This window comes from Anopheles stephensi, chromosome 3, assembly GCF_013141755.1.
Source record: "Anopheles stephensi strain Indian chromosome 3, UCI_ANSTEP_V1.0, whole genome shotgun sequence".
Lineage (NCBI taxonomy): Eukaryota > Metazoa > Arthropoda > Insecta > Diptera > Culicidae > Anopheles > Anopheles stephensi.
This window is the reverse complement of record NC_050203.1, coordinates 78,621,490-78,647,296: the sequence shown is the minus strand read 5'-3', so window position 1 is coordinate 78,647,296 and position 25,807 is coordinate 78,621,490. Positions and strand designations below refer to the sequence as shown.

General features: G+C 51.5%; 7 protein-coding genes across 9 annotated transcripts in view; 3 read left to right on the top strand and 4 right to left on the bottom strand.

The window, feature by feature from the left end:
• Positions 1 to 3,997, top strand: part of LOC118514666 (serine-rich adhesin for platelets-like) — a 64,120-nt gene extending 60,123 nt beyond the window's left edge. Inside the window, exons 5-7 of the mRNA XM_036061707.1 lie at positions 523 to 2,407; positions 2,494 to 2,850; positions 2,925 to 3,997. Of these exons, the coding sequence (XP_035917600.1) occupies positions 523 to 2,407; positions 2,494 to 2,850; positions 2,925 to 3,723 (3,041 nt within the window). The 3' untranslated portion in view covers positions 3,724 to 3,997. The remainder of the gene's footprint in view (positions 1 to 522; positions 2,408 to 2,493; positions 2,851 to 2,924) is intronic.
• A 1,131-nt stretch (positions 3,998 to 5,128) lies between these two features.
• Positions 5,129 to 7,244, bottom strand: LOC118514671. Its single transcript, XM_036061714.1, has 4 exons — positions 7,096 to 7,244; positions 6,684 to 6,987; positions 6,525 to 6,621; positions 5,129 to 6,456 (listed from the first exon to the last, which is right to left on the bottom strand). The coding sequence occupies exons 2-4, from the start codon at positions 6,913 to 6,915 to the stop codon at positions 5,781 to 5,783; spliced, it is 1,005 nt and encodes a 334-aa protein (XP_035917607.1). The 5' UTR covers positions 6,916 to 6,987; positions 7,096 to 7,244; the 3' UTR covers positions 5,129 to 5,780.
• Positions 7,245 to 10,046: 2,802 nt separating this feature from the next.
• Positions 10,047 to 12,794, top strand: LOC118514668 (sodium-coupled monocarboxylate transporter 1-like). The gene is made up of 7 exons (XM_036061709.1): positions 10,047 to 10,741; positions 10,830 to 11,107; positions 11,194 to 11,272; positions 11,349 to 11,492; positions 11,572 to 11,712; positions 11,791 to 12,417; positions 12,481 to 12,794. The coding sequence occupies exons 1-7, from the start codon at positions 10,512 to 10,514 to the stop codon at positions 12,770 to 12,772; spliced, it is 1,791 nt and encodes a 596-aa protein (XP_035917602.1). The 5' UTR covers positions 10,047 to 10,511; the 3' UTR covers positions 12,773 to 12,794.
• Positions 12,795 to 12,801: 7 nt separating this feature from the next.
• Positions 12,802 to 14,965, bottom strand: LOC118514670. 2 transcript variants are annotated; one of them, XM_036061712.1, is made up of 2 exons: positions 13,710 to 14,965; positions 12,802 to 13,633 (listed from the first exon to the last, which is right to left on the bottom strand). In XM_036061712.1, the coding sequence occupies exons 1-2, from the start codon at positions 14,220 to 14,222 to the stop codon at positions 12,827 to 12,829; spliced, it is 1,320 nt and encodes a 439-aa protein (XP_035917605.1). In that variant the 5' UTR covers positions 14,223 to 14,965; the 3' UTR covers positions 12,802 to 12,826. The 2 variants fall into 2 exon arrangements, with proteins under 2 accessions (XP_035917605.1, XP_035917606.1); XM_036061713.1 differs by having other exon boundaries at positions 13,719 to 14,965.
• A 146-nt stretch (positions 14,966 to 15,111) lies between these two features.
• On the bottom strand, positions 15,112 to 20,807 carry LOC118514667 (thioredoxin domain-containing protein 11). The gene is made up of 5 exons (XM_036061708.1): positions 19,356 to 20,807; positions 19,101 to 19,295; positions 17,443 to 19,028; positions 17,251 to 17,377; positions 15,112 to 16,198 (listed from the first exon to the last, which is right to left on the bottom strand). The coding sequence occupies exons 1-5, from the start codon at positions 20,373 to 20,375 to the stop codon at positions 15,896 to 15,898; spliced, it is 3,231 nt and encodes a 1,076-aa protein (XP_035917601.1). The 5' UTR covers positions 20,376 to 20,807; the 3' UTR covers positions 15,112 to 15,895.
• A 228-nt stretch (positions 20,808 to 21,035) lies between these two features.
• Positions 21,036 to 21,621, top strand: LOC118514672 (INO80 complex subunit C). Its single transcript, XM_036061715.1, has 2 exons — positions 21,036 to 21,307; positions 21,376 to 21,621. Exons 1-2 carry the CDS (start codon positions 21,160 to 21,162, stop codon positions 21,570 to 21,572), a joined length of 345 nt encoding a protein of 114 aa, XP_035917608.1. The 5' UTR covers positions 21,036 to 21,159; the 3' UTR covers positions 21,573 to 21,621.
• On the bottom strand, positions 21,611 to 25,730 carry LOC118514669 (putative ankyrin repeat protein RF_0381). Of its 2 annotated transcripts, none has more exons than XM_036061710.1 (5): positions 24,387 to 24,744; positions 23,219 to 23,917; positions 22,713 to 22,951; positions 22,482 to 22,634; positions 21,611 to 22,415 (listed from the first exon to the last, which is right to left on the bottom strand). In XM_036061710.1, the coding sequence occupies exons 1-5, from the start codon at positions 24,397 to 24,399 to the stop codon at positions 22,098 to 22,100; spliced, it is 1,422 nt and encodes a 473-aa protein (XP_035917603.1). In that variant the 5' UTR covers positions 24,400 to 24,744; the 3' UTR covers positions 21,611 to 22,097. The 2 variants fall into 2 exon arrangements, with proteins under 2 accessions (XP_035917603.1, XP_035917604.1); XM_036061711.1 differs by lacking the exon at positions 24,387 to 24,744 and adding an exon at positions 25,369 to 25,730 and having other exon boundaries at positions 21,614 to 22,415.
• Positions 25,731 to 25,807: the final 77 nt, after the last annotated feature.

Below are 25,807 nucleotides of genomic sequence, written 5' to 3'. Positions count from 1 at the left end.
CTGCAAGTTCTCGCGAATTCGAAAGCCGCACTACACGCACACGCGGCACGTCGCCGTTAACGACGGAGACGGTTATTGTTTCACCTTTTGGACCCGGCTGATGTGTTGTGTCGTTGGTGGACCTTGTGGGACCCTCGGAAGAAAAGCGCGGTTCCAGTACACGAAAAGCAAAAAAGACGTGGCCCGGTTGCACGTCTCGGGAGTCGCACTCCAGTTCCAGACAGTTTTAACGTGCGGCAAGACATAATTTATTATTCACGCTTTTTGTTTTTTTTGCTGCGTTGTGTGAGATTTCATTTTCGTCCTCTCGAAAACATTCCATCAACCAGGGCGAGACATTTCTCTTCCGATACGGACACCAGCGACTCCGCTTGGGGCCGAAGCGAAGCTGAGCGAGCCTTTCAAAATTCCTTTCTCGCTCGCCGTTTGCAAAATAATCGCCAACTCCCTTGATGATTAATTAACCAAACAAACAAACATGCACTTACTGATGTCGCTCGATCTGTTGCTTTTCTTTCACAGATCTGTCTCCCGTCAGCTGGACAAAGCGCACCGGATCGTCCGGCATCAACTGCTACAGCATCGAGGAAGGGCGGGTTATCGAGCGTCCGAAAGGTCGTTACATTTCACCGATACGCATCAAAAACAAGCAGCAAGCGATCGCGAACGGAGCAGCAACTGTAGCAGGCAGTAGCACAGCGGCCTCTGCCACCACCACCACAGCCAGCTCGCATTCATTCACTCCCTCCACCACCACAACACCAGTATCGCGGCGAATACTGCAGCGAGCCGGTGGCGATAAGAGCGCGGATGTGTCCGTCAGCGGTATCGCATCGTCCGGCAGTGCCTTGCTCTACAAGCAACTGAGCCGATCGATCGGCAACATTGTCGATACGATCGAGAGTCGCAGCAGTCCCTCGCTTAGCCAACGCTCGATACCGTACCGGGAGAAGAAGAATCCGCTCGGCAGTACGCGGCTGTCCTGCTACCAACCGATCACTCTCGATCAGGGGAGATCGACGGACGAGGAGACGGGTCGGAAGCATGGTGTCACCACGGTGGACAGCAGTAGTGCAACGTTACGAGTGCAAAAAGTGCGCCATCCGCTCTACAAGTCGGTGGATGATTTGATCTTCCTCGGCACTGCTGGGGACGTTACCGTACCTGGGACGTCATCGGACGCGACTAGTAGCAGCAGCGGCACGTCCGAACCGCAACAAAGCACCCTGCATCGGTTAGCAGCGTCCCAAGCGGCAACCACCACAACAACGCCGTCTGATACGCGACGAAACCACCAACACCATCTCAAGCGCGCTATCACGGTGGATGTGGCTAGTGGCGGTCCTGTTGCTCCTAATCCAACGACCAACAACACAACCGATCGACGCTTATCGTTCCCGCAAAGCACGATCGAGCGTGACGCACTGACAGCTGCTAAGGAAGCGAGTGACCCAGCTAGCGAACTACCAAAGAACGACACACAAGTAACGACGACGACGGTGGAGGAGGAGACCCCCAACATGATCATGATGGATCCCGCCGATCACGACGAAACGTACGGCTTTGCCCAGATGCGCACGACGCTCGGCCCGATCGAGACCGCCTATCGGTTGCGGTTGGAAGCACTGAAGCAGGAAACCGCCAACGGTGGGGACACTGGTTCCTCCACGTCCTCCACCTTCAAGACGCCAAAGAAGAAGGACAACTTTACCAACAAAATACGCGCCATGTCCGACCGGACGCAGAAGCTGTTCTCGCGCATCTACTCCACGAACGGTGGGACGGGCAGTGGCCAGAAGGGTTACCATCTGTCCGCCACCAAGTCGCTGAAGAAGTCGACCGGGAAGCTGTCGGAGGCGAGCCGACGGAGCGTCAGTTACGGTGCACTGCCCGGGCTGGCGGACTTCCAGAAGCAGACGGAGCAGCGTAACGATGACTATGAGGATGTGGAGAAGCCACCACAGGACACGGTGTCGAGCGCGGCGGCGAAGCAGCATCATCCGATCGATGATCTCGAGATGTTGGTTGGAGGTGGTACGGTGATTGCGATCGGTGGTGGCGGTAGCAGTACTGGCCACACGGACGCGGAAGACGGTGATTCGGGTATTCTGGTGAATGAGTCAGGTGCTTCGTCGATTCTCGAGACGGACGATGTGTTCCACGAGCAGGGTCCAAGAATACCGCACATACCGACCAAGGTGCTGGTGAACGGTGCGGGAGCAGAATCGACCGAGTTTAAGCTGGTCACAATCCGGTTAGACGAGCAGGGAGATTGCATGGCGGAAGCGGGAATACCGGACGATGGAATTGGTTTGGGTATCATCATCAGCCCGATTGCCACCACCGACGGGGAGGTTAGCAATCGCTACAAGGTGGCCCACGTTATGCCCGGAGGACTTGTTTGCAGGTAAGATATTGGATGGCGCCGAATAACAAAAACCGGTCCGACAGACAAAACTAATGCACATTCTTGTCCGCCGTTTTCGCCCCCAGGGAAGGTTCGATTAAGCCGAACGATGAAATTGTTAACATCCTCGGGAAGCGGCTGCGTGGTCTGTCGATGCGTCAGGTGCAGGAGCTGCTGAACAGCTGCGCCCGGCGCGGTACTGGCCGCACCAGCATCGATCTTGTCATTTGTCGCAGTAGGGCAAATGGCACCGATCAGCAGGACGACGACACCGACCACGGTCACCATCAGCAGAGGCCACCGTCCGTCAACCGACGGTTGTTCCGCAACAGCCGGAAGATATCGCTCGACTCGTACCTGGAGGACGAGCGGCCGGATCAGGGCAGTGGAAGCGAGACCGGTTCCGAGCAGGACACCACCAACTACACGTCGATTGCTATCAAGTAAGAAATGAAGCTCATGAGCACTTCCCGCGAGCTAGCTTACTGAATCTTCCACTACTATCCCTCCTTTCTAGAATCGATGGTAACAAGTACAACACGCTCGGAACTCCGCGACGTTCGAAGCAACCACTCTCGATGGTTTACAAACAGCAGCAGCAGCAGCAGTCTCAACAGTCGCAACCACCCTCCATCAACACCGCACTAACCTGCGATGGGATCCCCGCCACCGAGGTGGACTCACAGCCACCCTCGCTCGACTGCGCCAAGCGTCGTTCGTTCACCAAAAATGTCACCCCAACGGCACCCTCCAACACATCCTCGAAGGTGGTGCGCCGTTCGCTCGTAGGCAAACAGTCCAACGGCAATCCGCCACAGCCCGTAACGACGGCCCGCAGCACCATGAACCTGTGTGACGATGAGAAGCTCGAACTGCACGCATCCACCTCGGATGATGCGGAAACGAGCAGCGGCACAAGTTCCCTCGAGCTGGACAAATCATCCGCCAGTAACTTCTGCACGCTTCCGAGACGACCGAAATCATCCGCGCTCTGTTCGTTCCACACGGTTACGTTCGAGAAGGGCCCCGGGAAGAAGTCACTCGGTTTCACGATCGTTGGAGGCCGGGATAGTCCACGCGGTGCACTGGGGATCTTCATCAAGAGCATCCTACCGACTGGGCAGGCGGCCGAGGACGGACGATTGCGGGCGGGCGATGAGGTGCTCGCGGTGAATGGACAGGTGTGCCACGATCTTACCCATCTCGAGGCGGTGAAGATGTTCAAGAGCATCAAAACGGGCGAGATCGTGTTGCAGCTGTGCCGACGGAACAAGTCCGCCCATCGGTCGATGGACATTGAGGCGAATGCGTGCTGAAGGAATCCGAGAGAAGTGGTGTTTTGGCAAGACTTATTAGCTGGTAGGGGTAGACCGTCGTAGACAGACGTAGGCTTCTACTTAGTAGACTGTGCGTTAAGTTAAAGATCAGGTGGTGTACATAATATCCAACCTCCATTCGCTGACGCAACTCAGCACCAGCTGGTGGAGTGTGGGCAGTGTAGAGCGTAGAGCGTTAGCAGGTGAGGCGCGCATCTGTATGTGTATGTGGTAATGAATCTAATTAAACTATGAACTGAAATATCCTACAAAAGCGTGTCTTAAGTGCTTTAATGGAGTTGTAGCGACTGAGCGTCCTAGGCTCGAAACGCGTTACAGAGAAATAGCCAGGACCCAAACACTCGCGGAACGCCATCTATGGGGAAACGCAAGAAATACGAGTTCTCGAAGGATCGGGAGCCCGCCACGCGAGGCGGGCCAGACGATCGTGGAAGATTCGGGAATCCGACACGAGAAGGCGAATACAAAGCGCCAGAAGGTTCTGGATACGGACACCAGAGTATAAAAACGGTGCCATATCCAAACCAGGACCAGTATCGTTCCATCCGCGACGAGGATCACATCTCCTGGAAGACCAACCGAGAAGTAGGAAGGGAAACCGCTCTCAACGCACAATCGAGACGAAGAGAAGGAAGACCGCTCCAGATCTAACCTAACAAGGCAACGGGAAGGAAGGATAAATAAAAATTAGGACTCCGTACCGGACCATTCCTAAAGAGTGTTTAAGGCACGTAGAATGTATCACCCTAAGAGATTTGATGATACGATCCGGTCGCCCGTAAGACATTAAGATATTATTAGACTGGGAACGTTAAGGTTTGAACTGAACGGAGCGCTATTTCTTTCTAAGGGCTCTCACTAATTCAAATAGGATCTTCCTACCTACCTCGTAATGGATTAAATTGATGGCCTGCCTTTCAAGCTCCTGTGGAGAATCCTGAGCATTTGCTACAGTAGACTAGCTGTCCTCTAATGCAAGTCTGGTCCTCATCGTAGGAAGTCTTCTGAAAGGATACAATTTCATCCATGATTTTTTATGTTGATGGCCTGTCTTACAAGTTCCAGCAACGAATTCGGGGCATTAATTGCAACTGGCCAACTTCCCTATAATGGAGGTTTGATCCTTACCATAGGAAGTCTGCTGAAAGGATACAATTCAATTCCCAAATTTGGTCACATGATTTGAGATTTGATGGATTGCTAATGGACCGAAGTTCTTGTTGACTGAAGTACTCGTCTGTTCTCGGTAAGGTCACCTGAGGACCTTGGTGAATCTTGGCGCTACTTGTATACCTTCAAAAATAAGCACTGGGCAGTATCTTCAGAGAGTTCTCAACCATCAGCCTAAGGTGCTCGCAAGTTAAAGGAAAAACAACTGACCCCATCCGGTAAGATCTAGAGTAGTACGTTTATTGTTTTGTTGCATGTTTCGTTTTAAAATTCCCACAAAATGATGACACGTCACAATCGCTGGACTGGATTAATGTGTTTGACCATCTGCCATGCCTCTCCTTGCTGCTTTCATGCTAGCCAGCGTATTGGGAAGTAATGAAGCAAAACACAGTTCAGCCCGTTCTATGCCGAGCTCTGGACCTGCTGGAGTGCTGCGCCTGCTCTAAATTGTGATGTCATGGGGGAAAGAGACGGGGGGGGGACAGCAAGGTGCGAGTTCTTATAACGAGTTCTGCGATTCTGCACGGTTCTGGTGGTGCGCGCATTAATGCTAGTATTAAGTGTAGTTTAGATGCGTTTGGTAATACGTTAAGTTAAGCAGGTTTGCCGGGTACGTCAAAAGGGAAGCTGCTCTCCGCTCGTCTCGTGTATAAATCATTGCTCACTGTTCTACCATCTTAGAGGAACATTCTTCACACGGCATGGTCACAGGTCCCGAACCTACTCGCGCGCCCGCCAGTACCATAGGAAGGAAGGATGTCGCTCAGTTTTAGGAATGCATTCAGTTCCATTCTCACTCAACCGCCATCGGTCTGCATCTTTCCCCTGCAGAGCGCGATGGCGCAATTCCTTCTGCACGCTGTTTAATTCTTTATGTCACTGATACGCCGCGACAAGGACCCACCGGCAGCGGATGCAGCGTTACCGTGCATCTTGCGGCCCATCGTCGCGCTGAGCATCGTCGGGTAGAGATTGAGCGGTGCCATGTTTGGGTTCTCGATGTGCGTCGGTGACGATATGAGGGTGGCGGTGCGGTTGGTGGCAGTGCCGGCACGGTTAAGCGAACCGACCACTTCCTGCGGCTCTTGGTAGCCCGAGTCCATATCGTCAAAGTGTGCGTACGATTCCATCAGCGGGGTCGGATCCTCGTAATCGTAATCGACGAAGCCGGAATTTTCGAACGAGTTCTTACTCTTCACGATCGTACCGTGGGCCGATGGGATGTACTGCTCATGCTTACGCCCATAGTCGATCACCTCGTAATGATCCTCCGGATTGCCTCCGTACGATTCGGTGATAAAGTGTTGAGTGCCGTGCGGAGTCAGCGCTGCCCAAAGGGTACGATTGTCCGGATGTGCGGCCGGTGGCTGATGGTGATGATGGTGCAGATGGTTGGTCGGATAGAGTATCGTACCACCGGGCATAAATACGGCCGCCTTGGCAGTGGACGGTTCGTGGCCGAGTGCGTGCAGCGGCGGTTGCTTCAGGTTGCTATCGTGATAGGAGTAGCTGAACGAGCTGCAGCGGAAACAGAACCGACTGAAACGGAATCAGAATTGAGTATGAAGAACTGGGACCCTCAGATGTAGAAGTGTGGTAGGACATACTCGCGACATTTGAGCACCACCATGGCCAGCAGAGCTCCCAGCAGTAGGACTCCAACACAGGACGAAATCAGCACCAGGACCCAGGTGTCATCCATCCCTAGCAAGAGAGAGCATACAAATCAGCCTTGAACCTCAAGGACGTCATCACACGGAACGTACCATTTCCGGGCAGCTCGACAAACTCCATCCCGGACTGTTCGATCGCCTTTAGGGACGGTTCACAGATGAAGGCTGCACTGCACAGCAAACTGTTGTTGCTGTTCCCGTTCGGTTTGCTAGCCGCGGCCAGCGCATTCCGCGGCAACAGGAACGATGACAATGGTGGCGGTGGCATCGACAGTATCATATCGGGCGGTGGCCCCAACTCCAGGCAGTCCCCTAGGCAGCTCATGATGCCCTGTTCTACCACGTTAAACACTTGTCCTCCACGCTCTGTGTGGACCACTTGAATCGATCCAGCTACCTGCGAATAAACACACCAATTAAACACTTTTGTCTACTCCATCGGGAAAAGTTCCCGTTTTTCCTCCAAAACAGAAAAAACCCGTCTAATTACTGCACCAACACTTACTTTCTAGCACGGCTAAAATAGGCTTCTACCCGATGCGTTCCGTTCGCAAACTACTGGAATTCAACGTTTTTCTTGTTTTTCGTGTGTGTGTGTGTGCGTGCGTGGAAAAGTTTACTCCACCACCTTTCAATCGAAGGAAGGATAGCGGTGAGGGTGTGTGCGTTGGTACGCTGTATCTGCGCACGCGTTCTTTGCACTCTCCGTACAGAAGCTCACGCACACCGACAGACAGACGGTGATTACTTAGATCGGAGTGTATGTTTTTATTGATTTCTGAATTACTCGTCTCCTTTCTGCTTTGCGAGGGAGCGAGAGAGACAGAGAGAGAGAGAGAGAGAGAGAGTGAGAAAGAGAGAGGGTGGAAAACAAGGATGAAGGAATTGGGAAGCGATGAGTCAAAATAAACAGTGTGTTTTCCCTCCTGTTTGCAAGCGGAAAAAGAGGGGGAAAATGAAACAAAAAAGGAAAAAAAAGGAAACATCTAAACAGTGTTATAGGGAGACACAGGGTGTGGGTAGCTAGTTCTGCTTGCACCACCTCTCAGGGACCACCACCCGAGGATGATGGTCCTTCCCGTACGTCCTTGTTTCATAATTGAGGACCGATGCTCACCTTGCCACGCTATGGTTAGGGTGGCAAATGCGCAGAACGGGACCATACTTTGCACCTGTGTACTACGCGTCCTATCCTGCCCGTGTGTTGGTGGTGATGATTCCTCATGCAACGGGGACTGCGAAAAGCGCACTCGGAGCGCTGGGAAATCTCGCCCATCGGATACGGTCTGGTGAAAAGATGATTAAGGTTGTTGGGGTATGTTGCCGTTGCTAGATGGAAAAGCGGGCCAAGGGTGGAAAGTTTGCTAATTGGGGAGATTTTTGTAGAACCCGTCCCACTTGGGCAAAGGATTACAGGTTTTTGGTTTTTAATTTTAATTGGACAGAATGCTGTCGGGCTCGGGTTTGAGACGTGCTTTGAATTCCGGGAAAGGAATGTAAGGACAATCACGAGCAAGAGAGAGAGAGAGAGCAACCCTGCAACTTATATTTTAATGGCTATTATCTTGTGTTCGTTCTGTATAGAATTTTTGTCCTCAAAAGGATGATAAGGGGCATTGAACTTTTTCCTGGGCCTTACGGCCAGGCCTTCTAGACCTTCTAGGAATATTATCTAGATTAATGTCCAATAAGATACCATTATGAGGACAATGATGTTAGACAATACTCAATAAGAGATGACGACTAACCTAGGCTAGCAACATCAAAAACTCCAATTTGACTATGAGTTCAATAGAAACTGCTTGAGGTTCTAACACTGTAAGGACTCCTCTGGGAAACAATGCAGCATTCCAGTGAATTATCTATGAAATTGAGCTAACTTTGCTCTGTTTGCTAGTCCTGATGGGACTCAACCTGTTGCGAATGATTTTGGACTTCATCCAGGAAAATCGTAGACATTTGTACGGGGAACCGATGATACCATCGAAATTTCTCTTTCTTGAGTAGTAGACATCATATACCAAAACTTAAAACAGTTCTTCTTCTTCTTCTTCTTCCTTGGCACTACGACATCGAGAGGTCCCGCGGGCCTACCATTTCTGGCTTTCCGTGACTTAATTTTACCCGAAGTAAAGTAGTCAGCCTTACGTACGGGGAGGTGGTCTGGATGGGATTTGAACACCGGCCCTGCCGTGTGAAGACCAGCGCCGCTGTCGCTTCGGCCACCGGACCGCCCTCTAGAAAACAGTTCTAGAGGCCGAATACTCGCATAGTGTAGAGATCAATTTCAAAGTATATTTTGTGCGTATTTACTCAACCTAATGGACCTAGACCTATTGAAAAGTTCTTAATGATTTTGACCATGCCAGCAACGCATCCACACAGAATTCATGGACACCATCCAGTAGAGTCTGAAGATGAGTTTTTGATCCGGACTATGGTAGGTCTCTCCTATTCCTTAAAATAACCTCTTTATTCCTCTTTATTCCTTAAGATAGGAACTCTTTATAGTTTAACTTGGTTGATCCTTCCAGAGATAGGCTTTAAGGCTTTTCAGTACTTCCATAGAGGCTCCATGGGCTTCCGTGAGTAAGATAGGCCAGTGCAATCCTCTCTAGCTCAAGTCTTATAGATCTTCTCTTGCAAGTAACGTAAAAGATTTGCGGACATAGATTTGACCCATTGACACCAGCTTTAAGCCAGCCCCGGTGAGGAGTTACTATCCAAAATACTGCTCCCTTATACCCCCGTTGACAACACTGTGAATCAGGTGCAACATGCTCAGTTCATTGTACTTCATGTTATCTATTCAAAAAACACAAAAAAAAAGCCGTCCAAAAGCAAACACACCTCCGTACTCTGGCAAACATTGGATAACAAATGTCATCATCAAAAGTGCCACGAGATAATCCAAGATAATTCGCGGACAATAGCTTAACAGATACCGATGATCTACGTACGACAAGTCGTCGCTTCGCAAGCTTCTCTTTTATTTCTTTCGTTTTACAACAGATGACCTACTCAAATTCTTAATTTCCTTACAGGAAAAAAAAACTAACCTTACTTTAAGACATGCACTCCGCTGGATTTGCACTGCATCATCCTTGTAGACGTGGCAAACCGCGCTCGGCGCTATCTGGTCGGGCCTTCGCACATCTCACACCCCATTAGAGACAGCTACGATCAGCTGCTGCTGCGTCTTGTACGGAAGATCCCTCGCCCAAACAATGGGCTTTTCACCTTCGAAGTCTTCCTGCCGGCTTACCATTTGTGTGCTCTCGTCGGACATCATCCTCACGTCCACAGTAGCGTCATCTCCGGAGGCACAGGGTTTAGGGTCTTTGTGTACCGGACAACAAGCGGAATTAAGCAGACAAAAAACAAATCGTCCACTTATCGCTCCCACCACCCAACCACACGGCTCGGTCTTCCCCATTAAGCTAACATGAATGAAATCCCTCGGTAAGACGTGTCCGACAACACCACCGCAACGGGACGGCTTTTCGGGAGTGCCGACCGATCTCCTCAAACGCCGCGATCGCTCCAAACTCTCACACACACACACAGGAGAGGCACGCGCTCGCACGCTATCTTGCCATCTTTTAAAATAGCTCATCCACGCCGTGGCACGGCCGCAGTCATATCCACGCCAATCGGCCGGGAAGGTTGTGCACGGGACGGACTTTCTCTCGTAGACAAGCGCCCTGCCACACTTGTGAAAGAGTTTTGTTTGTAGAAGCGGCCGCTAAAAATATCTAATCGACGGTAATTGAAGTTTACCGGTTCGCTTCCGTGTTGGCCGCGATCGTGAGAGCAAACGGGGTGTCCCCGGTGGTGGTGATTTTTGTGGGCTTCTGCCACCGTCAGCAGGCATAAATCGGGCGAGTGTAGCGCAGATCGCTAATTTGGAACGTAAACGCAATGGTGGTGGAGTTGGACGAAGCCGCACCGGCAGGGCTAGACACGGTGGAGCAACGGTTACTCTTTTCCCCGGTCGATTATGTCATCTTCTTCGCGATGCTCGGACTGTCGGCCCTGATCGGCGTGTACTACGGGTTCTTTGCCAAGCAGAAGCAGAACAACACTGCCGAGTATCTGCTCGGCAGCAAGCAGATGAAGGTGTTCCCGGTTGCGATGTCACTGACGGCGACGTAAGTGCGGATTGCGGTTTGCCGGTGGAGCCACCACCCATGTGACTACAATGTATGCACCCTCCTTCTCGGTCAACCTTTCCCACAGCCACATCTCAGCCATCACGATGCTCGGTGTGCCGGCGGAGATGTACAAGTACGGCATCCAGTACTGGGCCTGCTCCATATCCGGGCTCATAGTGACCATCTTCATGGTATACGTCTTTCTGCCGGTCTTTCACGAACTCCAAACGGTCTCGTGCTACAGCTACATCGAGCAGCGGTTCGACAAACGGACGCGAACGTTGGCGAGCGGTCTGTTCATGTTCTACTGTCTGCTCAACACACCCGTTATCATCTATGCGCCCGCCATTTGCTTCAGTCAAGGTAAATGTCATCCGTTCGAGTTCCAGCTCGGGTTTCCTATCTCCGCTCACACGCCAGTCGCCTATCTCTCTCTCTCTCGCCAACAGTCACCGGTATCAATGTGCACATCATCACGCCGGTAATTTGCTGCATCTGCATATTCTACACCACATTCGGCGGCATACGGTAAGGCTATGGCGGGGTAGATATCGGTCCGGCACCTCGACCATTAAGCAAACTACTATTTGTGGGACGTTTTCAGTGCGGTCATATGGACGGATACGCTGCAGTTTGGAGCGATGCTGTGTGCACTGTTCGTTGTGATGACCCTCGGGACCTTGCAGCTGGGTGGAGTCATCAATGTGTTTAAGCTAGCCGAAGCTGGTGGCCGTTTGATATGGTTCAAGTGAGTTGCTTTCATGTCTCGCCTCGCATGACTCGCTCCTCAAAATCTGCTCTCCCATCTGTCTACACTCCCCGCCCAGTATGGATCCCGATCCTTATCTGCGGACCTCCTTCTGGCTGGTATCGGTAGGACTCACCTCGATGTGGATCTCCAACATCGGTGTAACGCCCGAGTGTGTGCAGCGCTTCTTAACCATCCCGGACATGTCCAGTGCCAAGAAGTAAGCCATCCCCGCTTCAATCGTTCCACAACAAAGCTCCTAGACTCTCGCCTTCATCTCCACAACTCTCTTCCGCAGAGCAGTTTGGATCTTCGGTGTTGGCCACATCCTCGTCAAGCTCTTCTCCGTCTACAACGGTTTGCTGATCTTCGGCAAGTACCACGACTGTGATCCCATCCACGAAGGAACCGTCCAGAAGTACGATCAGATCTTCGCCTACTACGTGCTCGATGTTGCCCGTCACATTCCAGGCCTGCCGGGACTGTTTGTGGTGGGGATCTTCTCCGCCGCCCTATCCTCAATGTCCACCAGCATGAACACACTCTCGGGCACACTGTTTGAAGACTTCATTCGACCGCGGTTCGCACTCAAAGACCAAACAGCCAGCACGGTGGTAAAGGTGATGGTGATGACGATCGGTGTGATCTGCCTGCTGCTCGTGTTTGTCGTGGAACAGCTCGGCAGCATCTTTAGCCTGGCCATTTCGGTGTCGGGCGTTACGTCTGGCACGATGCTCGGCATCTTCTTCCTGGGGATGTTCTCGCCACACATTAACGGGCGTGGTGCTTTCTGGGGTGCGATCGTATCGTTGCTGTCGCTCAGTGTAATTGCCGTCGGTGCGCAGCTCGATATCCTTGGTGGACGGCTTAAGTACGAAAGCCTGCCGTTCCGCTACGATGGATGCAATGGGTTCAATGTAACGGGGTAATTATCACCACGAGAGATATCCTGCACCCGCCTTCTAATGGTTTTTCATTCTATTTCCAGCGAGGAAACGAGCACCTTCTATCGAGACGCACCCGGACACGACAACTCCGAAGTTCCTTGGGTGTTCCGCATTGGTTTCATGTACTACTCCCTGCTCGGCACAATCATCGTCATCGTGGTGGGAATTGTGGTGAGCTTCGCGACGGGAGGTCAGAAAGAACGGGTCCCCCTCAATCTGCTCACACCCTGGGTACGGCCCCTCTACCGCTCACTAGACTACACGCCCGAAAACGGTGAATACAAGCTTGCGCGCAGTTGTGAAATGACCGATATAGAGAAAATCCCTAAATGAATTCCACCGCCGTAGCTTGGTACGTCTGTCGTTGCTTCTTCCATCACTCCAGCTCTATCCGATTGCGGGTCGTATGTAGCTTCTGCTAGGCGGCACCTTGGCCACAATGTACCGCAACCGCTCTTCACGCAGATGCTTCGCCAGCAGTGTCGCTGCCTGATCGGCACCGTCAAAGTCCTGCCGGAGCGTTTCGTTGTAGCATTCGTGCAGCCAGTGGACCGCTTTCGTAACGTTCGCACTAAACACACCGAACACATCGCGCGTATGCTGGTACCGGGCCGGATTCACCATGTCCGTGAGGAGGTAGATCAGTGCGTGCCGTACGGCGGACTGCTGCCGGATGGTAATGTACGGAATCTCGACCGCTGGCAGGGCTGCCTGTGCGGCTTCCAGTGCCATCAGCGCACCGTGACAGGTGGATCGTGCGTCTAGGGCTAGCGTGATCGTTTCCTCCGCGCTTTTTGAAGGGCGTATCAGCTCCCAGTAGTCCACTACCTGTTGTAGTCCTTTCGCGGCTGCCCGTAGCAACCCGCCAGCAATACGCCACTGTTCCACGGCTCCACCGAGCCGATCTCGCACATCGCGTGCCGCATCCAGCTCGGCATCAAGCTTCTGCTCGTGCACCGTACCGTACGCACCGTTGTACACTGACGCTAGCAGACGATCCTGTTCGAGGTACAAGCGCTTTAGCCGCTCGAACGCTGTCCGCAGGGCGAGAGCACGCTTGCGGGAGTGTACGATCATCTCCTCACGAAAGTGATCCGCTTCCTGCTCCATGGCCGTGCGGGAAAGCCGAGCGATGAACTCTTCCTGCTGTGCCGCCTTGTACTGATTGGACACGATGTCCAGCTTGAGGAGGATCTGAAAAGAGAGCAAGAACGAAGGCGTCAGCGCTAGTCATGCTAACACGCATCCGGCGAGTTGTGTCATCACGTACTTCACGGACCTTGACCATCTCTTTGCGTGCATTTTCGGAAGCACTGTCCGGCGATAGTGGCGGTTTTAGAGCACCTCCGGGCACTCCGCTCGGAATACTTCCATTGGGCAGGACCTCATTTGGAAGCGGTGGTGGTGGTGGTGATGGCGGTGGCGGTATCGGGACGTCACTCTGAACGCTCCCAGAGCTCTTGGCACTTTTCAGCAACTCTACCCACGCCTCCGCCGTCATAAGCCTTGGCCCGGGTGTTGTACTTTCCAGGACACAGATTTCTTCGTCTAACCGTCGGTACGCGTCCACTAACGGCTCGGGATGGTTCGGTACGAGCGAAGATGGAAGCCGTGCTTCTCCATCGGTGTCCACCACCGGTGTGGTTGGATGGGGAACCGATTCCTCCAGCACAACGGACGATGAGCATCCCATACCGGTAGTCATCACTGTACGAACACCATTCGCGTGTCGTCTTGGTGGGCGCCGTACGATGTTCTGCAGGAACGCTCGAGGATGAACCATCGGCAACGGCAGCTTCGTTTCACGTCCGATTAGCGACTGAGCGACCTTAGCCTAACGAGTGCTCCTTAAGCTCGACACCCAAGGCATGCCCTCGCGGGCACACGTATGTGTGTGTGTGTGTGTGTGGGGTCTTATCTATCTCGTTTCATCGCAACGCCAAACGACATATTCATCGTATTAACAATAGCGTTATCCTGGCATGACATCGCACATGCGATGTCCTGCACCATACACGTACGCACACACGCCCAACCATCGCGGTGGGTTGGGTTGCTGGTGCTGGTCGGAACCATAAGGATTATTAATTTCGGATTCAGTAATCGGTTGCGAACATAACCGGTATCGAGCGGTCCTTCCGTCGTACACAACTCAAAGAATCCTGATGGGCAAAAGGCGTTGAATAGTGACTGATTACAAGGTTCGATAAACTGTGGGAGAGGTGTTGAATGCGGTGTCTTCACAATGCGCCCGATTAGTGCTAGGTTCACAACGCCTGAAAGTATGCAATCACTATTTTTGGTGTGTTTTCTTTGTATTCCGGGAGGTGTTTCAGAGACTCCTTTTTAACAACTTGTCCACGAGTCTCGTTCATCAACCCCGTTGGGAAACCTCTCAAGCCTTATTGTGAGTAGCTTGAGATAATTGCATACTTTTAGGCGCGCAGTTCAAAGACACACCCTATCACTACCGTGCTGTTAATGAAGCTAGTAACGCTGAAGGTATATCGCGTACATGACCTTAAATCGTCACCTTCAACCGGAACGCGAAGGTCACCGTTATGAACCGCTTCCTGCACTCATTCATACTGGTCGTCAATTATTACTAACTGCCAGACCAGGCGATGTCTTTGTCGAGCGGGAAAGCAAGCAAACCTTAACCTGCGCGCTTCTCATAAGACCTTATTACTCTTTATTAGACTATCGTCGTCCGCGGATACCTTGTATCGACCGTTGTTTCGCGCCAATTGCACGTACAAGTTGCATTTAGAGCCTATACGAGCCAACTCAACTGTAAACTGTAATGTGTGTGTGTGTGTGTGTGATCGCCTGTTGATTGGTGCACTATTTACAGTGGAACGCGTGCATGCGTTCCCCAATTCGTTTCCTTTTTATCTACCCCATTGCTAATATCATTCCTACATACTGCGAGCGGGAAACCAAACAGCGATCCTTACGCGCTACTTACTGAGTACTCCTCCGGTATTAGTGGATTAGTGTTTCGTTTTTAATTGAGGTTTCATCTAATGGAACAAATCACTTTCAGGCCGTTGTTTTTTCGGGTAGGTGAAAAATGTTTAGATCGTTTACTAACTGTGGGGCTATCTGTAAGGGAAATTTGAACTATTCGGATTTTTCTGAAGATTGACCCTTTTGCTGGAAGATACAGATGTACTTTAGCAAAAGAATAGAGCAATTTTGTAAAACCAAAAGACCACAAATTTAGCTAAAGATCTAATAACATATCTCACTTTCCCCAACAACAACAAATAAACCGTTCTCCTGCGAGCGTTTTGGCGCGACTGGATGGAGCATGATGTAAAAAAATAATACTACATAAGAAAAAATAATATTAACAACGAAAACAAAAGCCGCCGTTAAATTCCCGCCCTCCGTTAGACCTCCTTATTTCGGCTGGCGTTTGTCTATTTGCCTTGGCGTGGCGAAGGGTAACGATCACAACGCTCCTTCCGCATTGTTGCTGCCGCTGCTGCTGCTGACGGTGCGACAGTGTTCTCCCGTCCAGTGGGTAAGGATACGCTTCCGTACGTTTACCAGTTGTGTAAGATCACAGGAATGACTAAGACAGCGCAGCGTGTCGAGATAGGATTGCTTAAGCAGCTGCAGCCGACGGACGATACGATCGCGTTTGCAGCCGGCGTCCGTCGAATGGTGGCGCCAGTCGTGCAAGCTTAACCGGATGGCTTCGGTCAGTTCGCGCTTGAGCATGTGCAGGCAATCGTTGCGCGATGCATTGTTCTAGCGAAGGGGGAGACAAACATTCGAAATTAATAAGTTTATTTTGGGTTGCCGATGGAAAAAAGCAAGACTTCGAATCTAATGCTCAAGTAGCTTTTGGTGGAGGTCTTATGACTTTTAAACGTGACGAGTTTTAAAAAAAATGCATGTTTTCAACACTTTTATGGGTTTTAACTAACAGATGCAACTCCTCTTTCTTAACACAATTATTGGAAGGCTTCCTGAATACATTTGGTTAGGGCACGCGATGAGGATGCGGGACTCATGCCCTACCAGAAAGGTGCTCGTCAGCGACCCGTTCGGCACGAGGCGTAGAGCAGCCCAGCGAACTCGTTGGCTGGATCAAGTGGGCTGCATCAAGACCTGAGGGAGATTGGATGCAGCGGGGGGTGGAGGAGTGCACCCATGTCTTACAGACGTACTCCATAGGAGCTTCTTCTTCTTCCTTGGCACTACAACTTCGAGAGATCCCGCGGCCTGCCATTTCTGGCTTTCTGTGACTTAATTTTACCCGAAGCAAAGTAGTAGTAGTCAGCCTTACGTACGGGGAGGCGGTCCGGATGGGATTTGAACCCCGGCCCTGCCGTGAGAAGACCGGCGCCGCTGTCGCCTCAGCCACCGGACTGCCCCATACCGGACTGGACTACATAGGAGCAGGCCAAGAAAAAAAGAGGAAGCACCGTTCTGGCAGTCTGCCTTAGCTTTCAAACACAACCCTTTGGACAGAAAAGCCCGGTGGAAGACTAGATCTGTTAGATCATTCTTCATCCCTAGACTCATTCCGGATAAAGGGGGTTTGGTAGATAGAAAAAAGTCCCTGCTACAGCGTAACTCCTTGGAAGGCAGACCGCCGTGGTAGCTAGGTCCTTGGGAGTCATCTTTCGGGCAGCTTTGCATCCACAGCCGTTCGATGTCGAAATCCCTCGCTTGGCCGAATATCTCCTCATTTAGTTCAATGACTTTTGGACTGCTATCGACTATAGCTCCTCCAAATCTACTGATTTGGCAGACGTTATACTGTAGCGATCAACCCCAACAGCGTATCAACTTACCACATCGGAACAGAGCAAAAAGGTGGCATGTAAACGTTCTGCCGGCGTAAGATTGGAAAGCACGAATCCAATTATGTTTGGTACGTTGACTTTAAGCGTTTCGGGAAAGATGCGACTCTCCTCTTTCCTATCGTGAGCAAAAAAGAAACCCATTAGACTCTTGCACAACGATGGAACGAGCGTCGAACTTACCTTCCATTGGGGAAAATGATAAGCGAAGGAAACACATCCATCGTGTACTGCCAGGGCAGATCGTTCAGTTCGCCATCGATGCGCACGAACCACAGGTTCGGCTGATGGCGCAACAGGCGCGATACGGTCAGCAGATGGTGCGCTTGTATGTAGCAGAAGGCACACTGGGCTGAGTAGAAGCTAACCACCACGGTACGGTTCGAGTCGAGCACGGTCCGTTGGAAGTTGCTCGAGTAAATCTCACGCACCCGATGATACACACGCGGTGCACGAACTCGGTCGGAATCTTCCTTCCCACTCGATGGTTTCCGTGGGTGTTCCGTTTCCGCATTGCTCGCTAGCTCCCTTTTCTCTCGCTTTTTAGATTCTTCTTCTGCTCTGGCTTTTGCCTCGGTCGCGTTCAGCACCGTTCGGTGCCGGTCGAGGTACGCCTGCTGCTGCTCCACAAACTGTGTCACGTTGAATGCGTGCGTGTGTTCGAAGGACGTACTCTTGGAGCGTAGAAACCTTTCCAACGATCGGTTATAGTAATCGTGCACAAACTTCGAAAGCGTGTACAGATTGATCGGGTCGCGCAGCACATAAGCCGACTCATCGGTATGATCGACGATAAACGCTACGGTACGGTTCGGTTCGTTCAGCACGTCCACACCGAGCCGCTCGCCGAACGCATGGTAAAGCGCACTGTCCATACTGATAAAGGTAAGCGTTTTGTTGTGCTTACAGGACAATCCTCCTATCGCGGAGTAATAATCGACCGAATCCTTCTGCCGCGCCGGCTCACTAAAGAACACAGTACTCTTGTCCGCTTCGGCCAACTGCAACAGCTCACACTGTCGGCGAAGATTCTGTTTCGCCAGTAACTTTGGCCCACGATAGTCATGATCGGAATCAACCATGGACGTAACGACCGACTGTGCCTGGCCGTGCGCCGTATCCATCTCGTTGTGTCGCCTGGACGAACATCCGCTATCCGTTTGCCAGCTAAGGCTAGGCTTGCGGGACCCATCCGGACCGAATGTGCCACACTCGTGCTTACCACAGCCAACCGCCGGTGCAATGTCACAGTAATCGCCTGCCGAAGGCTTCCCACCAACCGGCTTTCCATCGACAAACTTTGAAGAGTTGAGCACATTCACGAACGATACCGAAACGGTCGATTTGAAACCATCTTTGCACCTGTCTTTCCGTCCATACCGATGGCTTCCCGGTGCATCTTCGTCCTCCTGGGACGGATGACGCCCGAGGACACGGGCACAGTGATCACGTTTTTCGACGTACCTGGCGGCGTTCGCCGTTCGCTGCTCGGAGATGTACTCGCGAGCCATTTCCAGTATCCAAGCGTCACCGGGACAGTTGTAGTATTGCATGCTGAGCTGTCGGAGCATCATGTACGCATCGGAACTGTCTTCGTATAGTGGCCTCGGGGAGAATAGTAGTAGCACCGGACCTTGCCGCAGGTACGGAGCGAGTGTGGTCGATTTCAGATTGCCGGGTGGTGCGATCCACATCGATACGACGTGCAGCTGCTTGTGGACCCACGCGATTAGGTCCTGCGGTTTCCAGGGATCGTTACCATCGTATTCCTACCGGACAAGGAAAGCGCATGATTAAGGATAAAAAAACGAAGCCTACTTGATGGTTTAAAAGATACCTACAATGGTTTCGTTCCACAGGTACAGCCGGATCGAGGGAACCGTATCGACGCCAAACAGTTTGGAAGACTGGCCCGTCACAACGCCAAACGACACCTCCTGGAACGGATCCTTTTCGAGCCATTTCAGCGAGGCTTGATAGTAACGCTGGTACAGTTTGCTGTCGATTGCCACGTCTAAAAATGCTACTAGCACAGCCTAAAAGAAAAATAACGTATTATCGTTCGATTCTTGCTCCAAATACTCGTCTCTACCTACATCCTTCCCGGTCATGTGATCCATAAGATCTCCCGGACTACCGAACCGATGCAGTGGCAGCATCAGCGATTGCATAAACCGCGACAGTGCGGCCGTTGTCCACGCTTGATGATACTGTACAGCTAGCCCGCTCGGTTGGTACGCCATCAGCACTGGCCATGATTGCACCTTCGTGTACCGTGCCCGACACTCACCACCCGGCTGCCAGCAATTGATCGCCGCAAAGTGTGCCTCCCGATAGTACAGCTGGGCGACCCGCTCGTAAGCGTGGCGCGCAAACTGACTCTCCGCACACCACGGCGCATAGTACAGCACGAGCGAAAGTTCCGACACGGAAACGCGCGTTTGCGTCGTCCCGAGCGCACCGGTGGGCCAATCGTTCACCAGCGAACCCTTCGCGAAGAATGGCACCGGCGGTGGTGCTTTCGATATTTTCGGCGGACTGTTCTGGATCGTGGCGTACGTGGTTAGTATGAGGGCCAGTATGCAGAGCACCTCGCGCCCGTAAATGATTATCATGCTGATGCGATTGTACCGACGGGTCTTTTCGTCCACGGCACCACTACTCAACGACTGTCCGTTATCACTTGCTGGTGGCTGTTCGTGCACAACCGTTGCCACGTTACCATTTTCCGCTGCTGCTGCTGCTACTGGTGGTAGCGGCCGCTCCGTTACCACCGCACACCCACCGTCCGCCGTGTCATCGCCATGATGGGCCGGAGGGGCGGAAACCGTACTCGCTACTGCACCACGGTGACGTTGTGCTTTTGTACGGCCCGGAGGAAACTGCTGACGTCGCAATTGGTTGGTCGCTGGAACGGGATTGTTTGCCCCAGCTGCTGCTGCTGCTGCTGCTGTCGATAACGTGGCCGGTGCCGGTACCGTGGTTGGTGGTGTTGGTAGAACTACTGCCGATGATGGTAGTGGTGGTGGTGGTAATGCTGGACGTCTTGGCGACGATTCTTGCAAGTTGCTGCTGCTGCAATCTTCTGCTGACGGGTCTGATGTTAGTGCATGCATAGGGAAGTGCTTTCATTCGCCTTGGTCGCTGATGTCGGTGCCCGTTGAGGTAGCGCAAGTACCACGTCATTACCCCTTTTGCAGAACGGGTTTTCGTTGCGCTCAAAACATTCTACACACTGCTGTGTTTAATCGCTTGCACACGGACCCCAGCAAAACACAGTGCGCGGACGGCACGGACCACAGATCGAACTGCTGCTCCGTGTTGCTGCTTTTGCACGACAAACGATGAATTTTTCACACCGACTGCTAGCGTACACTGGTCATGGTAAAAGAATCTTTCACGTCCGGAAAATCCAATTATCGAATTCTTTTTCCTTTTTTTCTGAATCCGTAATCCAATTTGGCGAGCAAAATAAGGAACACATAAAAACACGCACGTACGCACTCACACACAGCCACCAGCCACTTGCCAGACTGACAGCTATCTGACAGCTGCTCCGAACAGGGCATGGTCTCAGCTACAGGAGTGTATTTTTGAAATATGTTTTATGCTTACATGATTTTCTTTTAATGTACAACAGTCTTTATAAATATTTTCATCTTTATGTTTGTTTCATTTTTGCACTACAAAGTCATTTATTTATGTATAAATTTGGTGAAAATCCCCTGCTATGTACTGTGGTAATTTTGTTGCCTACCTGTCACAACAAACATTCTTTCGCGGAAACCAAAACAACAACAAACTCCACTGTTTACATTCACTGGCTAGCCAAATTTACCCTTAAAAAAGCGTGAAATTGAACGGCAAACTTTACTTAAACCGTTTAGAAACACATCTACAATGGAAAGTGAAACAACGAAACCGGCGTTCAAGAAGAAAAATCTGTCCGAAGTGAACCCCATCATGGGGAAGAAACGACAGTGGAAATCCTTGAAGCAGATTTTAGCTCACGAAAAGACACTGCCCTGGAAGGAATCGGACATAACCTGTAAGATTCTCTATTGAAATGTTTAGCCCACGTACGGTGTGCTTACTGTGTTCCCTTCAACTTCCCAGATTCGTCTGTAAATGCACCACCATCTCTGAAGCCGGCTAAGAAGTATTCCGACATTTCCGGACTGATTGCACCGTACACGGATCCACACTCGAAGCTGCGGTACCACAACGTGGAAGAGTACCAAACGATTCGCACCTTTCCGATGGATCTCACTGCCGGTTATCTCGCACTGAGAGGTGCTACCAGTATAGTTTAAACAGCCAAAATAGGAAAATAGACCGGTCCAACAGCACGCACTCACATCAGTTTACGTATTTATTGAATCTTCCTTTTCCTTGAAGTGCGGAATAGCCTTTCCGACAAAATCTTACAAACTAACAGTTCGATCATTCATAAACTTATTTTAATCGACATGGTGAGTGTGTGTGTGTGTATATAACACATTATACAAGAGACAAAATGTTTCCACTCCACAAATATCACAACCGTTTCACAATGTATCACTCTCGAAACAGAGCACTCTTGTAAACGCTCTCCCTGTGCGTACGCAAATCCGCAACGGAAAGCACCAAAGCTGCTTCATCACCGTGTCACGGCCAGTCCAGTCGAGGACACCCATACAGGCTCGAGAAACAGTCGCTTAACAAACTAGTCTATCATATGATGGGAATAGTGGACGATTCACCAACAGGACAGTAATAGTAGTAGTAGTAGTAATAGTAGTCTTATCAGGTCCAGTGTAAAAGAAAAACGGGATGCCCACTAGGGGTTCCAAGCCCCATTACAGGCTATGTTCGTAAAGCAGATAGCTTTTCAGCTCGCCCGGTATGAACAGTGGCGGAACAAACTCACACAAGTTCCGGCCAAACAATCGGCGGTAGTGGGCACGAATCTGCGACTTGAGCTTCCGCGGAACCGAGGCACGTTCTACCAGCAGATCGCGCTGCTCATCGGTGAGCTGTTGATTGCGGCGTATCATGCAGGGGTCAAACTCTTCGGCAGCGTCCAGCACGATGCGGAAGGCGTCCGATTCGTGGTGCAGGTTCGAGAGGCAGTTAAGCAAACCGTCCGGATCGCGGTACTGGGTCTTCAGTATAACCTGCGTGGCGATGAGTGGGAAGCATTTCGTAAGTTTTTAGTTACAGTTTGGTTCCGCAATGCTTACCCTTGCACCGTATCGCAGCAACAAATGCAGCTCCTGTGGCGTCACGTGTTCGTTGCTGGCAAGCAGCTCGGCCAGTGGAGGACGCAGTATCGCATTGGTGGCAACATCGCCCACGACGCGTATGTTTGGATCGGCACCGTAAAACAAGAGCATCTGGAGAGGCAGAATATTTCGTAGTGTTAATATCACATCCACTTCCTTGGGCTGGATAAAACACCCGGGGGTACTCACCTTCATGATTTCAACTCTGTTGGGAATATTATCGGCACAGGCCACATGCAACGGGGAACCAATGACGGGACTGCTACGATTCACGTTGGCACCATGCTCGAGAAGGATTCGCACCAGCACGGGATCACCACGCAACACGGCCAGATCGAGCGGGCTCGGACGGTCCGGTTCTGGCAGTGGTGCAGGAATGTCTACACGTGCACCCTGTTTCAAAAGCATCGTCACGAGCGAAGCATTACCTGGGAGGACAAACGGATACAGAGGATCATTGAAATGAGTATGATCGAGAGCGCCTTGGGTAAGGTCAAAGATCGTCCGCTATGTCGTTGTGCCGAAAGGTGTAGCAAGTGGTGTTTCTTAAGTCCAATCGGTCGGTAAATAAGATACAACGACCTACCACCAAACAGATCTAATCCTAACACCGTATTCCGCGTTCCCGGAAGAGAAGAACCAAGAAATTGTTAACCTTCCAAGCACACGATCGCGAATGCACCACCAGATCTTACCTGACAGAACCGCGTAATGCAGCACCGTTCTGTAATCGTTCCTTGCATCCGTCATCGCATTCACGTCCGCACCGTAGTGCAGCAGCAGCAGCACCGAATCGATATTTCCATTCGTCCGCACGGCTCGCATCAGTGGCGTAATGCCGGAACGATCGCGTGCCTCCGTGCTTGCGCCGTACGTAAGCAGCAGCTCGAGACTTTCCACGTCCGTGGCCAGATTGATCTCCGAGCCGAAGAAGTAGCGCTTGTTCGGATCGGCACCACGATCGAGCAGTAGACGGGCCACCTCGTAGTGTTTGTTGCGCAGTGCCAAACGCAGCGGCTCATCGCACAGCGTGGTCCGTGGGTACGGATCGTTCGTTGGCTCCCGGTAGTCCACCTTACAGCCCGCGTCCAGCAGAATCTTCGCCAGATGCATATATCCATGCTCCGCCGCGAGATGCAGCGCACTGTAGCCGACCTCATCGATCGCGTTGATGTCAGCGCCGCGCACGATCAACAGATTAACGGCCGCTTCATTGTTCTGCCAGACGGCGTAGTGGAGCGGCCGCAGACCTTGCGTCACCTGCTCGTTAACCTTCGCACCGCACGCGAGCAGTATGCGCAGCTCGTCCATGGACACCATCCGGATGATGGCGTCGGCCAGGGCCCGTTGCAGCGGGTTAGCGGAACACTCTGCCGGCATCGTGATAATGCGTCCTGTGAGCAAGTGAAAGCGCGAAAAAACAATTCGTTAATTGTGAATCCATAGTCCTGCTCGAAAGGAAAGTAACATCGCTTTTGCTCGATTTTCTTTGGCAGCCGACCCGCAACCGGCCGCTTCGGTTGTGTGTATACACACCGCGCGGCTGACGCAGTGCCGTGACGCGGACGGATTTTCGTAATTTACAAAAATAAACCACCTAACCTCCTTCGGCACTATCTGCATCATCATCGGCCGCGGAAAAAGGGTGCTCAACACCTCTTTAAATTCACCCACACACACACCCACACACAGCGTGAAATTGCGATCGCGACAATGATTTGCCGGACACCGGATTATTTCGTAATCGGCAAATTTCGATCGCGATCGTTTTCCCCATCCAGTCGGAGCACCCGGAAACGGAAAACACAGCACCGTTTCGTCTCAAACGATTGGCGATCGTCAGCATGAACTTCGATCCCTTACCTCGTCCGTTCATCGTGGAGTGGTGTGGAGTTGAGCTAGCGCCAAAAAAGAAACCCCCCGAAACAGGGAAAATAGACCTGCTCCTCTACGACTTTTCTTTCGCCGCCGGTTTGGATGTTGTCAGCACGTGCAGAAGCAGTGCTTAATTAGCAAGAGGAGAGAGAGAGAGGTTCACCGAAGGACACAAAGAACCATTAAATGCTAGCCGACTACTGAACCGCCTTCGAACTGCGACGGAGTTCGAAGATTGGAAAATTGCGCGTTACTAAGTGGACTGGCGAGCGATTCACTTGCTCCGCGTTCTTGCTATCGCACGCAAACGGAACTGAACACGTCGGGGATTTATTAGCCGCAGAAGAAAATGAGTGCCATCGGGCGAGTTTGAGCCGATTTCTCGTGAGTGACAACAGACAATAGGGCACTCAGAGAGAGAGAGAGAGAGTGACCCCCCTCTCTCTAAGTAATTTTGGAAGAAAAAAAAAAGAGGGTCGTAACAGCTGATCTCATTTGAAAGCAGAGCATCAGTTGGCCAGCTGCATGCAAGGGGAATGCGAAACAATCGCAACGCTGTTGTATAAACAACTGCCAACCAAGAAGCGCATGACGAAGATCGATTGCCGCCGTGGAAGATCGAGGCTGCTACTAATCCACATTTTCTATCTGTGCCATCCACTGATCGAGAACTGATCCATTTGCGTGTGCTCCAAAAACACGCGCGTGTGTGTGTCAAACGCGCAATTGCGCATCGGCGTAAGGATTCGCGGAAAAGCATCAGCGGGTGACACAGCTGACACTCATCACTTCCTTCTCCTGCGCGTCGGTTTGGAATCGGAATGCCCGAGCCCAGGTTCAATGGCATGGCTTCAAAAATAGCACAGAAAACCATGCCGTCTGCTTCTGGTCTGTCAATCAAACGCGTGATTCTCGAGTCGTGATTCCTTCTTCCCGTGAACGGTTCAACGGTCACTTAACTAACACTTACTTTAAAACGCTTCGCTATGTCGCAAGTTTGAACTGTCCTGCAGGAAGTCACTGTCAATGTTCACCAAAATGCCACCGTTAACAATCACCGTTCGCAGCTCCAGGTTCCGGTAATGTCTTTTTGCTGTCCGCTATGCCTCACTAGCCGAGATGCACTTGCTTGCTGGGTGAGACCCCACTAATGTTCACCACGCTGCTGTTTTACTTGGCGCGTTTGTGAACGTTCTGGTGGTGCAAACAACGTTCTGGTTGTCTCTTCGGTTCCCTCTCTTCGAGTTTCGAGTAGGGATCTGTTTCTGTTTTACTGCTCCTTCCTGCTTGGAAGCCGATCGTCGACTGAAGATCGGACTGGGCCACCCTGCTGGTATAAGTCGCTTTCCTGCTCAGCGGAAAATCCCTTCCCGTTTTTCGCATCGCGCACCATAAAGGCAACCGAAGCG

What these genes read in the sequence shown, in the direction of transcription:
- LOC118514671 (XM_036061714.1), bottom strand. Translation starts at nt 6,915, where the DNA reads ATGAGCTGCCTAGGGGACTGCCTGGAGTTGGGGCCACCGCCCGATATG. An exon ending in TGTCGAGCTGCCCGGAAATG is followed by an intron (nt 6,622 to 6,683) that starts GTACGTTCCGTG and finishes CTCTCTTGCTAG; the next exon opens with GGATGGATGACACCTGGGTC. An exon ending in GTGGTGCTCAAATGTCGCGA is followed by an intron (nt 6,457 to 6,524) that starts GTATGTCCTACC and finishes ATTCCGTTTCAG; the next exon opens with TCGGTTCTGTTTCCGCTGCA.
- LOC118514668 (XM_036061709.1), top strand. Translation starts at nt 10,512, where the DNA reads ATGGTGGTGGAGTTGGACGAAGCCGCACCGGCAGGGCTAGACACGGTG. An exon ending in GCGATGTCACTGACGGCGAC is followed by an intron (nt 10,742 to 10,829) that starts GTAAGTGCGGAT and finishes CCTTTCCCACAG; the next exon opens with CCACATCTCAGCCATCACGA. An exon ending in GACATGTCCAGTGCCAAGAA is followed by an intron (nt 11,713 to 11,790) that starts GTAAGCCATCCC and finishes TCTCTTCCGCAG; the next exon opens with AGCAGTTTGGATCTTCGGTG.
- LOC118514670 (XM_036061712.1), bottom strand. Translation starts at nt 14,222, where the DNA reads ATGGTTCATCCTCGAGCGTTCCTGCAGAACATCGTACGGCGCCCACCA. An exon ending in AGATGGTCAAGGTCCGTGAA is followed by an intron (nt 13,634 to 13,709) that starts GTACGTGATGAC and finishes CTCTCTTTTCAG; the next exon opens with ATCCTCCTCAAGCTGGACAT.
- LOC118514667 (XM_036061708.1), bottom strand. Translation starts at nt 20,375, where the DNA reads ATGCATGCACTAACATCAGACCCGTCAGCAGAAGATTGCAGCAGCAGC. An exon ending in ATCACATGACCGGGAAGGAT is followed by an intron (nt 19,296 to 19,355) that starts GTAGGTAGAGAC and finishes TTTTTCTTTTAG; the next exon opens with GCTGTGCTAGTAGCATTTTT. An exon ending in TTTTGCTCTGTTCCGATGTG is followed by an intron (nt 16,199 to 17,250) that starts GTAAGTTGATAC and finishes CCCCTTCGCTAG; the next exon opens with AACAATGCATCGCGCAACGA.
- LOC118514672 (XM_036061715.1), top strand. Translation starts at nt 21,160, where the DNA reads ATGGAAAGTGAAACAACGAAACCGGCGTTCAAGAAGAAAAATCTGTCC. An exon ending in GAAGGAATCGGACATAACCT is followed by an intron (nt 21,308 to 21,375) that starts GTAAGATTCTCT and finishes TCAACTTCCCAG; the next exon opens with ATTCGTCTGTAAATGCACCA.
- LOC118514669 (XM_036061710.1), bottom strand. An exon ending in ACAGAGTTGAAATCATGAAG is followed by an intron (nt 22,635 to 22,712) that starts GTGAGTACCCCC and finishes CTGCCTCTCCAG; the next exon opens with ATGCTCTTGTTTTACGGTGC. An exon ending in TGCTGCGATACGGTGCAAGG is followed by an intron (nt 22,416 to 22,481) that starts GTAAGCATTGCG and finishes ATCGCCACGCAG; the next exon opens with GTTATACTGAAGACCCAGTA.